Source organism: Scyliorhinus canicula, chromosome 7 (assembly GCF_902713615.1).
Source record: "Scyliorhinus canicula chromosome 7, sScyCan1.1, whole genome shotgun sequence".
Lineage (NCBI taxonomy): Eukaryota > Metazoa > Chordata > Chondrichthyes > Carcharhiniformes > Scyliorhinidae > Scyliorhinus > Scyliorhinus canicula.
Window position 1 is genome coordinate 52,147,375 of NC_052152.1, and position 12,816 is coordinate 52,160,190.

Genomic DNA, 12,816 nt, shown 5'->3' on the forward strand with positions numbered 1-12,816 from the left:
GAGATTGCAAGATCACAGGATACATACAAATCATGAAGGCTAATTTCACTAATCTCCAATATTCCATCCAGAACCCTGCTACCACTCTTTCTTGCCCCAGCATTTAACTAGCATTATTCCATTCATGATTTAATTCCAAATGTTGACTATTCTTTGCAAGAACTTCCAACGCTACGTTCCAAATTCGTCGTTCACCAGTTTGAATTCATTTCTCTTCTCTCCAGGTTTCATTTAACATGGTGCTTTCGGTACACCTTTACCATACTTTTTAACTGTGTTGCATATATCGTTCAACCACCTCCTTCAAGGCTGATTGACAAAAGTTAATCCAGTCTCATGCTGTGGCCTATCTCTCCACAACCTCCAGGGTTTGAATGATTGCTTTGTATTCCAGTAACAAAACTGACCACTGTACCAATGCTGTGATCCGATGCACTTTGCAAGTGTTGAATAATAACCAGCAACTTATTCTCTTGCTGATTTAACAATTGGTTCAGAATTTTTGACAAGTACAGCCCTGAGCAAAAAACAAATTCTATTATAACACTACATTGTTCTCCAAGTGCTCAACCAGTTAGATTTTTAAAATCTAAAGCTCTGGTTATTTTGTCATTTTTGACTCCCTGCTGTTCTAGCTTAGGAGCTATAGCGAAAAGGACTTCAATACTTGGAAAGGATTGGGAAGCAAAATTGGTGACGAAATTTAGTTGCATGTTTTAGGTTTGAATTCAGGAACTGAAAGGTATTAGGAAGAAGGACGTTCACAAAAATTAAACGTTGCCAATAATCAGAAGCGAAGCAAGAGTTGGGTTGTTTGAACCAACAGAGAAGCTGAGCCTTCGAGCATATGTAGCATTCAGTGTAGTCACAATGATCATCACTGTACAAAATTGAGCCAATGCCCTCAAATTGCATTTTTTGTCTTAACATTTTGTTTGGCTGGGAAACAGTGAGAACATGTTCTTGACTGCAAGTGACATTTTGCTGCTATTTATGACTGTTCCTATAGCAACAACTGAGAGTTACAAAAATAAGGAAATACAAAATGCTATATTACATTGTCTTCTTATTCACTCTTAGGATCGACTATTAATGTTTCGATTGGCGTCCAAAGACTCTTTTCATGAGCTGTTTTCTGTGGTTTCTTCGGCCTCAGGCAAAAATAAACGACAACAATGATCAGAGCTGCGAAGACTATAAATGGGTAGACAAATAAGAAGTAGAAGAGAGACGAAGATGCACAGGCCTTTGAGTGAAGTGTAGCAACTAGAAAAAAAGAAGACAAAAATGAGTTAGAAACAGAACATTTTTTTGAAACACTGGAAACATAATCACAGACCATTCAATTTGGAATAGAGGTTGGAACTTTTAAACAGGTTTTTCTGACTGGTGAACTTCTGAGTTGCAACTCCAGCATTAAAAATTAATCAGAATTTAACTCGAGTTATAGGAAGACATGTTGTTTAATGGGGAAGTGTAAACTACTGAGTTTATTAGAAAAATGAAGACAACTTTCCACTTTTAATATCATAGAATCATAGAATTTACAGTGCAGAAGGAGGCCATTTGGCCCATCGAGTCTGCACCGGCCTTTGGAAAGAGCACCCTACTTAAGCCCACACCTCCACCCTATCCTGTAACCCAATAACTCCATCTAACCTTTTTTGGACACTAAAGGTCAATTTAGCATGACCAACCCATCTAACCTGCACATCTTTGGACTGTTGGAGGAAACCGGAGCACCCGGATGAAACCCACGCAGACACAGGGAGAACCTGCGGGCTCAGCACAGACAGTGACCCAAGCCGGGAATCGAACCTGGAGCCATGGAGCTGTGAAGCAACCATGCTAACCACTGGGCTACCATGATATTGAAGTTAAAACCACATGTCAAGATCTTCCTCATCTTGGAAGGGAAGATTTTGGTTTTTAATCACAAATAAGAATTTGGATTATACAGTAAATGTATTATTCTAATTTACCATAAAACATTCAGTTTACACGCTTTGATTCCAGTTAATAACATTTGCTAATTTCTAGTTCACTATTAAAAATTCCCATTAGACTCTGCATTCTAATCTATTATTAAATATTAAGGATTCCCACATATTCTATATTTCAGTGCTTCATATGTTAAGGATGAAAGAAATTGCATTTACATAGCACACTACCACATCTGTGCCGGGAAGGAGAGCTCAGATCATCTCATACAGTGGAGGAAAAGTACTGGAGTAGCTACTTCCTGTTTTCTAATTTCACGTGGTCTTTTCAAGTTGTGGTAAATTTCGTAAGGGGGCGGAAATGCTCCTTTTCCCGTGAGAACCCTTAGGTGGTATGGGGAAGGGTGCCCATTTTCTGGATTTGCGCTCTCTTCAGCAACTACATCAAGGGGCTGGGAAGGACCTGGGAGTCATTTAACATTTAACGGTTCCAGGTAATGCAGAACAATAGTTAGCAAGAATCAAAATCATATGACCCGTATTTTCAGTACTATGCCTGATTTTCATAACTGGGGAATAAGGGAGGTATTTATGAGGTAGGGATTGGTCAAGTGCCCCAAAGCTGATCCCCATTCCTGGGGGTCTGTGGAATTTGATGGCGAATTTGATTTTCTCCATTTGGAGAAATTCAGATTGGTTGGACAGCCAGTCTGCAGCTTTGAGTAGTGCTGCTGACCGCCAACTGAGCAGGATTCTGCGGCGGATGATCAGGGAGGCAAAGGCAAGGGCGTTGGCCCTCCTCCCCATGAAGAGATCTGGCTGGTCTGATACCCCGAAGACTGCCTCGCTCGGGCATGGCCCCACCCTCACCCCCACCGCTTTGGACATTGCCTCAAAGACAGCTGTCCAGTACCTAGCAAGTCTGGGGCAAGATCAGAACTTGTGGGCGTGGTTGGCCAGGCCCCCTTGGCACCGTTCACATCCGTCTGTGTGGGGAAAAGATTATCATAGAATCAGGAAAGCCGCGGGTGTGAATGTGATGCCAATGAAATGGAGGATCCTGCTGATGGAAAATTCAGCCCATGGGCTTTTCTGTCTCAATAAGAGACTTAGAAAATGAAAGGATAGAAAAAGTCCAGCTTCTATATCGGGCGGGAGTCTCCGGAAAGAATTTTAAGTGTGATAGCGAGCGGGAGCTTCCTGGCGTTCAGCCCAGTGAGGCCGGCAACGCTATCCAACATTAATTGGTCCACTTAACAAGGCTCCATGGGTTTCAACGACCTACACTGGGAAGCACGAGTGAGTCGACATCACCGCCACCCCCCCACCCCCTGAGACGTTTCTGCCTCCATGCGAGCATCCACCCCACAATTGTCCATGCGACCCCCAACCCTCCCTCCACCCACTCTCTCTTCATTCCCCCCCACCCTCCGTCTGCACCCCCCTCCCTTGGAGATGGTAGGGAGCGGTCAGGCATTCAGAGGGATATGTCAACAACACTCCAACAGACCCATGGCTGATTGGAGGTGTCCCAGAGACTACGTGAATAGGAGATGTTGCCAGCAATGCGTGGCACCAAGGCCAACACTGCCAGGGTGGCGACCGCAGTGGAGAGCCTGGTGCATGACTTCGGCACTATCAGTGAAGGTGTCCAAGGCATTGAGCAGTTGATGACAGCCATGGCAGAGGGTCTCGACAGAATGTCCGCCTTGCTGGGGGATGTGACCCAGTTCCAGGCTGACCTTGATGAGGTTCTGCGAGACATGTCCCGCTCTCAGATGGGAATGACCGAGGCGCTGCGGAGCTCATCCCAGTCGTGGTTGGGCATTGCCGATGTGCTGCAGAACAAATCCCAGTCACTGAGGGATATTGCTGTGGGCGTCGACACGATGGTCCAGAACATGAGGAACCACAAGGCCCGGCAGAGCCAGATGATTCAGGGGCAAATGGGGCTCGAACCAGCTGTCCTTCCATCCCTAGGTGAACCCCAGGGCCCTATGGGCACAGACAGGAGGAGAGGGTGTTGAATACGAACCCGGACCTGTGCCATGAAATGGTGACGGTGGCCACCAGTTCCCCAGAGTTCCATGAATCTGGTGAGGCTGCGCCTCGCAGCTAGCATCCAGAACAGGGCAGCATGGCTGTACATGTGCTGCTGATAAGTGAGCCAAGGCCCTCCGGCCCCACAGGATGCCTGCCAGGGCTATTGAAAGCCATGGGGCATGGTAAGCAGCTGGCTGCCTCCACCTCTGCTGTGTACCAAACAACACTTTTCACTGTATACTAATACATGTGACAATAATAAATCAAATCAATTCAAATAACGGTAGAGCATCTGGAGTCCAATGCACCGCTCAACCCCAGCCCGGATGGCCACATGAGCCTCGTTGTATCGGGTGTCCACTTCGGTCTCCGGCCTCCATACTGGCATCATCAGCCAGGTCCTCAGCGGATACCCCTGATCCTCCTAGAGCCAGCCATCCATCCTGGAGTGGTCCTCCAAGAGGCTGGGGATGGCCGGCTGCCCCAGGATGTAGCTGGCGTGGACACTCCCCAGGAAGAATGCACACACATGCATAATCTTCATGTGGTGGTCGCACACGAGCTGGATGTTCAGGGAATGCAACCCCTTTCTGATAATGTAGGGCACTCCCAAGTGGCCAAGTGTGCAAAGCAACATGTATGGCTTCTATTACCCACTGGACCTGGGACATCCCAGCGATGGCGGAGAAACCTGCTGCTCAGGCATTTTGCTCAGCTTGGTCCATGTCAAAGATAATGTTGTTTTACGCCCAGGCAAACAGGGCATCTACGACCTGTTGGATGCACCTGTGGGCTGTGAGATACCACACAGAACCCCATTCAAGCCCTGGAATGATCCTGAGGCATACAAGAGCTGCAGTGACCTTGACTGCCACGGGGAGCGAGTGTCCTCCTCCTCCATGTGGTGCCAAGTCCGTGAGGATATGGCACAGATGCTGCACCGTCTCCTTGTTGAGGCGGAGTCCCTTGCAAACACGCTGACTGTCATCTGTTCGAATGACCAGCGATGTCTGTACACCCATGGCCGTCGCAAGACTCCCCGTCTGGGCCCTTCCCTGGCCTGATGGGCGGCCGGTTCTCAGGGTGTGGGGCAGGGTCCGGCACAGCGTCCGCCACCTCGACCATCTGCAGACACTGCTGCTGCCGCCGTCTCTGGCATCTGGCCGCCAGGCCTAGCAGCAGCACCACTAGGGCAAGTTCTGCTGGGTAAAAATCCCTGCCATAGCGTTCAATATCTGTAAAGCATTGGGAGAGGGTGTTAGACTGCCAGACAGTGGTGGTTCCCACCCCTGGACCCTCCATTCTGCCATTGGTTACCCCTCTCCCCCACCCGGAACGCCCTGCCCACACACACCCGGCCACAGGATGCCTCCCTCACTGGACCCCAGTCCTTGTACCTCGGACACCCGCTCGTAACGTCATCTGAACCGGCTGATGGTCCCCTCCCCGTGGCACTCAGCCACCCTCCGGTCGTGGACATGTCCCTGGAGCTGTGTCCCATCCCCTGGGTGTTCGGGTGTTGGCTGCTGCATATGTGGTGTTGGCACCCACAGTGTTCAGACACGGTGTCCAGGCATCACAGTCTGAATGGGATGCTAGGCAATGGCACCCACATGCTACATGGCCCGCCCACCCATTTGGAATCCACTTGGCCTGGGTGAAGTGCTCACTTAACAACGATTGCCAATTCACTATCAGCAATAGCCCTTGTACTTTTTTTAAAAATAAATTTATAGTACCCAATTCATCTTTCAAATTAAGGGGCAATTTAATGTGGCCAATCCCCCTACTCTGCACATCTTTGGGTTGTGGGGGCTAAACCCACGCAAACACGGGGGGAATGTGCAAACTCCACACGGACGTGACCCAGAGCCAGGATCGAACCTGGGACCTCGGTACCATGAGGCAGCAGTGCTATCCACTGTGCCACCGTGCTGCCCTGCCCTTGTACCATTTTAAATGGCCACTTGACAGAGGGCCTCGGCTGTCAGTGGGAGTTATGGGTAGTCGGTGGGGCAGATGGGCAGAGACAAGTGTTGTCCCCGGAACAGGTACACAAGGTCCAGGGGTTGGCATGGTGGTGCCGCAAGTGGTTACCCCATGGTTCTCCCCCCCCCCCCCCCCCCCCCCCCTCCCACCCTCACTTTATGGCCCACCCTTGCGGAGGGTGTCCCTCCCAGTGCCGAGGGTCCCCACCCCCCACCAAGCTGATCCTGAGGTGGCAAGCCCAGTGCCCCAGTCTCTTTGCCTGTGAGCCAAGATGGCTACTCACCTCTTCAGCTCCCACAGAAGTCCTTACGGCAGGTTCACGTTTTTTTAAAAAAGGATTTCTTATCAGCGCCAGCATGACCACTTGCTGGGGAGGTCAATGAATGACGGGAGGCCGCTGGACAAGGGATGGCTCCCGTTAATTGTAATGAAATAGGGCTTAAGTGGTGATAATTGGTTTCTCGCCACACTACGGTGAGATCTCGATTTTGCCTACGGGAGTGGGCCGGTTGCATTACCAATTGTTTGGTGCTGGCGTGGTTCTCATTTTCAGCCACTCCCACAATTCACCGACCTCATTTTGGCTGGAGTGAGAGAGTAACGAGGCCGGAGAATCGCGTCCATGAAGCCTGTCCCTTCCCCCCCCCCCCACCCCCCCATCTAAGTACCATTAAAATATTCTCATAAACTTTCCCCCTCATTCTCTGCACTAACCAACTTCTTATTGTACATGATTCCAATCTCCATTCATCACGTTCTCTGTCCTTCCAAATTTGCTGCCCTCCGATCCACCCTTAATCCCTCCTCATGGACACTCTCTAAACCCTGTTCATGGCCAATTAGAGGCCTTCCAGCTTGAGGAGCAACAGGCTGCAACAGAAGGGTAGTTAGAGACAGTAAACATCAAGATTGATGCACCTGCTCTCCAACATCTTTAAATTATTACAAAATACAGCCAGGCCACCATTCTGTGTGTCTGTGGGGGGGGGGGGGGGGGGGGGGGTTGGGTAGAGGCGCACTGTGGAGAGGACCCCCTCCACAGGGCAGCCAGCTGCTGCTCCTGTGCCAGGCAGACAGGCGGGGCCTCTAGATCTGCCTGGGAGTGCTGGCTCTATCAGTCTGCCATCCCTTCCAGGCACCAAAATCATCCCCTGCCAGTTGGCCTTCTTCAATTAGCATCACAATGAACCTGATCAGCTCCCACCACCTGTGAGCAGGTAGCACCATCGACCCCGAACCCACCTCAGCATAAATAGCCTGAAGGTGGGATGGATCTTGCGCGGCTTATTTTTTGGTCTCATCTGTCTCTGACTCCAGGAGGGGCCAAAAATCCACCCCACAGTCTTCCCACGCAACAATGCACATGTGACGTCTTCTTACCTGATCCTTCACATTTCCAGGAAATCGTTTATAGCATGTAGGGCCATGAAGAATTTTTCAATATCCAATTACATGCTGCATGCCCTTGTACCTTTTTAAATGGCCAATTGCCCAAGCTCAGTTATCATTTTATCCTTGTTTCATGATTGCAGACATTGAAAGTTATTAATAGAAGGGAGAGGCTCAAAAGTATAGAATCTGAACCTTTGATTATTTATGTAATCTTTATTAGTGTCACAAGTAGTCTTACATCAACACTGCAATGAAGTTACTGTGGCAATCCCCTCGTCGCCCACCCTCCGTCGCCTTTCGGGTACACTGAGGGAGAATTCAGAATGTCCAAATTACCCAACAGCACGTCTTTCGGGACTTGTGGGACGAAACCGGAGCACCCGGTGGAAACCCATTCAGACACGGGGAGAACATGCAGACTCTGCACAGATAGTGACCCAAGTCGGGAATTGAACCCAGGTCCCTGGCGCTGTGAAACAACAGTGCTAGCCAATGTGCTACCGTGCCGCCCTCTGTCCCCTCGCTGAAAATATGCCAGTGGGTGGACAGCGCCTTTTATCAAAGGTCCTAACCCTTGCTGTGAGCTCCTTCAGGAGTACCATGACTATGGTTCAGAAGTCGATTAAGGATGGTTTTCATGGATTTTCCATGTTGGCGACTCACAAGAGAACCATTTTGATGCAGGAATGGCACAACCTCACAGCAGCTGCGTGGTCTGATTCTAAGTAAATGACCCAGTGGGTTGACAAGAGTAAGAAGATAAAAAATGTTTCTCGGGATGACTCATTAACTGTGCTATTCAGTTGCACGAGTCAAATTACACCTGTGCCTAGGCTCTGTCAGAGACACACCATTTGCATTTGCCTATACCAGGATCCTTAGGTGTGATTAAAGATCCCTTTAATTTGGATCTGTTTCTGGAATTTCTCCTTGTCCCTCTGCTCTTGCTCCTTGCTGAGATCAAAGACAGCTATGTATTATTACTTAAAGGAGTTGAAGTCACAGAGACCACAAAAACCTCAACTGCACCAGGAGGGGATTTCCTGCCTCATTGTTCTAACCACAATACAAAATGCAGACAAGAGTTGATAAAACTCCATCTTCCTGATTTAATATAAAGGCAAGCAATAAAGTGCCACAGCCATTTATTTCAGTCGAAATGCACAACAGGGGCGAAATTCTCCGACCCCCAGCAGGGTCGGAGAATCGCCTGGGGCCGCCTAAAATCCCGCCCCCGCTGTGGCAGAGATTTTCCGCCACCCGGGAAGTGGCGGTGGCGGAAATCTCGCCACTCCGATCGGCGAGGCCCCTGCAGTGATTCTCCTGCCCGGATGGGCCAAAGTCCCGCCGCTGGGAGGCCTCTCCCGCCGCCGAGGTTTGAACCACCTCTGTAACGGCGGGATCAGCGGCGCGGGCGGGCCCCGGGGTCCTTGGGGGGGGCGATCAAACCCCAGGGGGTGCCCCCACGGTGGCCTGGCCCGCGATCGGGGCCCCCCGCTCAGACTCCGGGCCAGTGCCCTGGGTGCACTCTTTCTCCTTCCGCGGCCCCCACGGCCTCCGCCATGGCGGAAGCGGAAGAGAAACCCACATCGCGCATGCGCCGGTGGTGACGTCAGCGGCAGCTGGCCGCTGAAGTCACTGCCGGCGCATGCGCCGACCGGCAAAAGCCTTTCGGCCAGCCCCGCTGCCGGGGGCGCCCGTTTTTTGCGCCAGTCTTCTGGTGCCATCCACTCCGGCGCGGTGCTGGCCCCCAAAGGTGGGGATAATTCCCCACCTTTGGGGAGGCCCGACCCCTGAGTGGTTGGCGCCACTCCCCTACGGGACCCTCCGTCACGCCGGGTAGGGGAGAATCCAGCCCCAGATACCCTTAAAAATATAACGTCTTCTGGTTTCAATGATCTCATTGTGCCTTATTGAATTATATTTTTTACTAGAATCAGGATGGAGAGGCGATTATAACAGAATGTGACTGTTGTAGCAATGATACACAGCATGCAATAAACAGTTCTTGGAATCATTTTATGCACTCCAGATGATATGGCAGAACTACTTAAATCATGAGGCAAAAGCCAATTAGAACAACAGACTTAGCTTCGGTTCATGCTTTTGGAGCTCCAAGGCAATCTCGGCATTACCTGTATCTCACTTTCACTATATAATGAATTACATGTCAGTAATAGGCCATGCACTAATGAAGTCACAACCAGCTCTTGATGCAAATTAAGTAAAAATTCACTTACTATTTTTTAAAACCCATTTGAAAGGTTCCTGAATTTGGAATTTTTACCCCCACTAACAGATTAATAATAGTTATCGAAGCAGTACTTTCATTATTGTCAGAGTCCATTAAAGATGGGACAGGGTAGCTCGCAAATTATGTTACAGTTACTTGAGGAAAAAGGCAACGGCATTCATGGAACTAGAGTTAATGATGGAGGAGAATGGACAGGAAAGAAAGAATATTCATTATTATTGCACTTTGCATGACTTCAGGAACATTCCCAAGTGCTTTACAACATATTAAGTCTTTTTGAAGTCAGCTTTGTTGTCATTCAGGGAAATATATTTTTTTAATCCTTCTCATGTGCAATTAAGGGTGGAAAATAAATGCTGGTCTTGTCAGTGACAGACGCATCCCAATCCCATGAACAAATACGTAAAATAGCATCTGTGGCAGAACCCAGAATAATTTTTGTATGAAATTCCACATTTTTTTTTGAGGAAAGGACTGTGGATGTTGTTTACACTGACTTTAGTAAAGCATTTGACAAGGTCCCTCATGGCAGGATGGTGCAAAAGAGTAAATCACATGGGGTCAGGGGTGAACTGGCTGGATGGATTCAGACCTGGCTTGGCCACAGAAGACAGAGGGTAGCAGTGGAAGGGTGTTTTTCTGAATGAAGGTCTGAAATAGTGGTGTTCTGCAGGGATCAGTACTGGGACCTCTACTGTTTGTAATATACCGTACATATAAATGACTTGTAAGAAAATGTAGCTGGTCTGATTAGCAGGTTTGCGGATGATGCCAAGAAGAGCTGTGGATAGTGATGAGGATTGTCAGAGAATACAGCAGGAGATAGATAGGCTGTAAAATTGGGCCGAGAAATGGCAGATGGAATTTAATCGAGACAAATGAGAGGTGATGCATTTTGGTAGATCCAATTCAGGTGGGAGCTATAAAAAAATTGGCAGAGCCGTCAGGAGCATAAACTCACAGGGATCTGGGCGGGCACGTCCACATATCCTTAAAAATGGCAGGTCAGAGGGAAATGGTGGGAAAGAAAGCATATGGCATGCTTGCCTTCATAGGACGGGGTATCGAGTATAAAAGCTCACAAATGATGTTACAGTTACATAGAACGTTGGTTCGGCCACATTTGGAATACTGTGTCCAATTCTGGTCACCACACTACCAGAAGGACGTGGAGGCTATGGAGAGTACAGAAAAGGTTTACCGGGATGTTGCCTGGTATTTCATAGAATTTCATAGAATTTACAGTGCAGAAGGAGGCCATTCAGCCCATCGACTCTGCACCGGCTCTTGGTAAGAGCACCCAACCCTATCCCCATAACCCAGTAACCCCACCCAACACTAAGGGCAATTTTGGACACTAAGGGCAATTTATCATGTCCAATCCACCTAACCTGCACATCTTTGGACTGTGGGAGGAAACCGGAGCACCCGGAGGAAACCCACGCACACACGGGGAGGATGTGCAGACTCCGCACAGACAGTGACCCAAGCCGGAATTGAACCTGGGACCCTGGAGCTGTGAAGCGATTGTGCTATCCACAATGCTACCGTGCTGTATGGAGGGTATTAGCTATGAGGAGAGATTGAATAAACTGGAATGGTTCTCCCTCGAAGACGGAGGGTGAGGAGTGACCTGATCGAAGTTTATAAAATTATGAGGGGCATAGATAGGGTGAACAGTTGGAGGCTTTTTCCCAGGGCAGAAATGACAATTACAAGGGGGCACAAGTTCAACGTGGGGGCGGGGGGGGGGGGGGGGATAGGTTCAGTGGAGGTGTGCAGGGGAAGTCTTTTACACAGAGGATGGTGGTGCCTGGAATGCACTGCCAAGTGAGGTGGTTGAGGCAGATACGTTAGCGACCTTTAAGACTTATCTGGATAGACACATGAACAGACTGGATATAGAAGGATACAGGCGGTTGGTCTTGATAGGATGTGTGATCGGCGCAGGCTTGGAGGGCCGAAGAGCCTGTTACTGCGCTGCATTGTTCTTTGTTCTTATTTATTAGCTGTGAAAGTTAGCTAGGCACAGTACTACCACAAGATTCGAAACCTTAGACTGCCTTTCATTATTGATCTCACTGTCACCTGTGGTCTGAAATGGAACTCCGATATCTTTGCTATTGAGCGGTTCGGAACCGGGCAGAAACATTTGCACGGCCTTTAAATCTCAGAGAAGGGAAGGTTCAATAATTCATCTCTGCTATTGAGAAGATGGACTCTGAAAAGCCATTTCCCACTTCCACATACAATCTTTCTTTCCCTTCAATGCCCTTTCATTCCCTATTAGACTCAGTTTCAAATTCCTAGGGGTGCACATCACCAAAAATCTATCCTGGTCCACTCACGTCGACGCTATCACCAAGAAAGCACAACAGCGCCTATACTTCCTCAGGAAACTAAAGAAATTCGGCATGTCCACATTAACCCTTACCAACATTTACAGATGCACTACAGAAAGCATCCTATCGGGCTGCATCACAGCCTGGTATGGCAACTGCTCGGCCCAGGACCGCAAGGAACTTCAGAGAGTCGTGAATACCGCCCAGTCCATCACACGAACCTGCCTCCCATCCATTGATTCCATCTACACCTCCCGCTGCCTGGGGAAAGCAGGCAGCATAATCAAGGATCCCTCCCACCTGGCTTACTCACTTTTCCAACTTCTTCCATCGGGCAGGAGATTCAGAAGTCTGAGAACATGCACGAACAGACTCAAAAACAGCTTCTTCCCCACTGTCACCAGACTCCTAAATGACCCTCTTATGGACTGACCTCATTAACACTACACCCATGTCTGCTTCATCCGATGCCAATGCTTATGTAGTACATTGTATATATTGTGTTGCCCTATTATGTATTCTCATGTATTTTCTTGAATTCTGTTTAATTCCCTTTTCTTCCCATGTACTGAATGATCTGTTGAGCTGCTTGCAGAAAAATACTTTTCACTGTACCTCGGTACACGTGACAATAAACAAATCCAATCCAATCCAATCAAGGAGCCCTCAAATTTGAATCTGCAGTGACTCCAAGAGCAACTCCAAAAGCAACTCCCTCACATGCTCTAAAACACAAGAGCATGCTTTCGTGTTTGGGAGGCAGTGGATCCACATCTTACCTCACGTTTCCAACCTTGATTTCTCTCTATAATCAGATGTGCTTAATTAGTGTCTGTGGTAAAGCAAACATCCTGCG

The 12,816-nt window shown here is 48.8% G+C and overlaps 1 protein-coding gene across 1 annotated transcript in view; it reads right to left on the minus strand.

The window, feature by feature from the left end:
* Positions 1 to 225: 225 nt before the first annotated feature.
* The window catches only part of LOC119968964 (immunoglobulin superfamily member 3-like), a 58,066-nt gene continuing 45,475 nt past the window's right edge, over positions 226 to 12,816 (minus strand). The window contains exon 9 of the mRNA XM_038802019.1: positions 226 to 1,266. Coding sequence (XP_038657947.1) covers positions 1,067 to 1,266 — 200 coding nt within the window. The 3' untranslated portion in view covers positions 226 to 1,066. The remainder of the gene's footprint in view (positions 1,267 to 12,816) is intronic.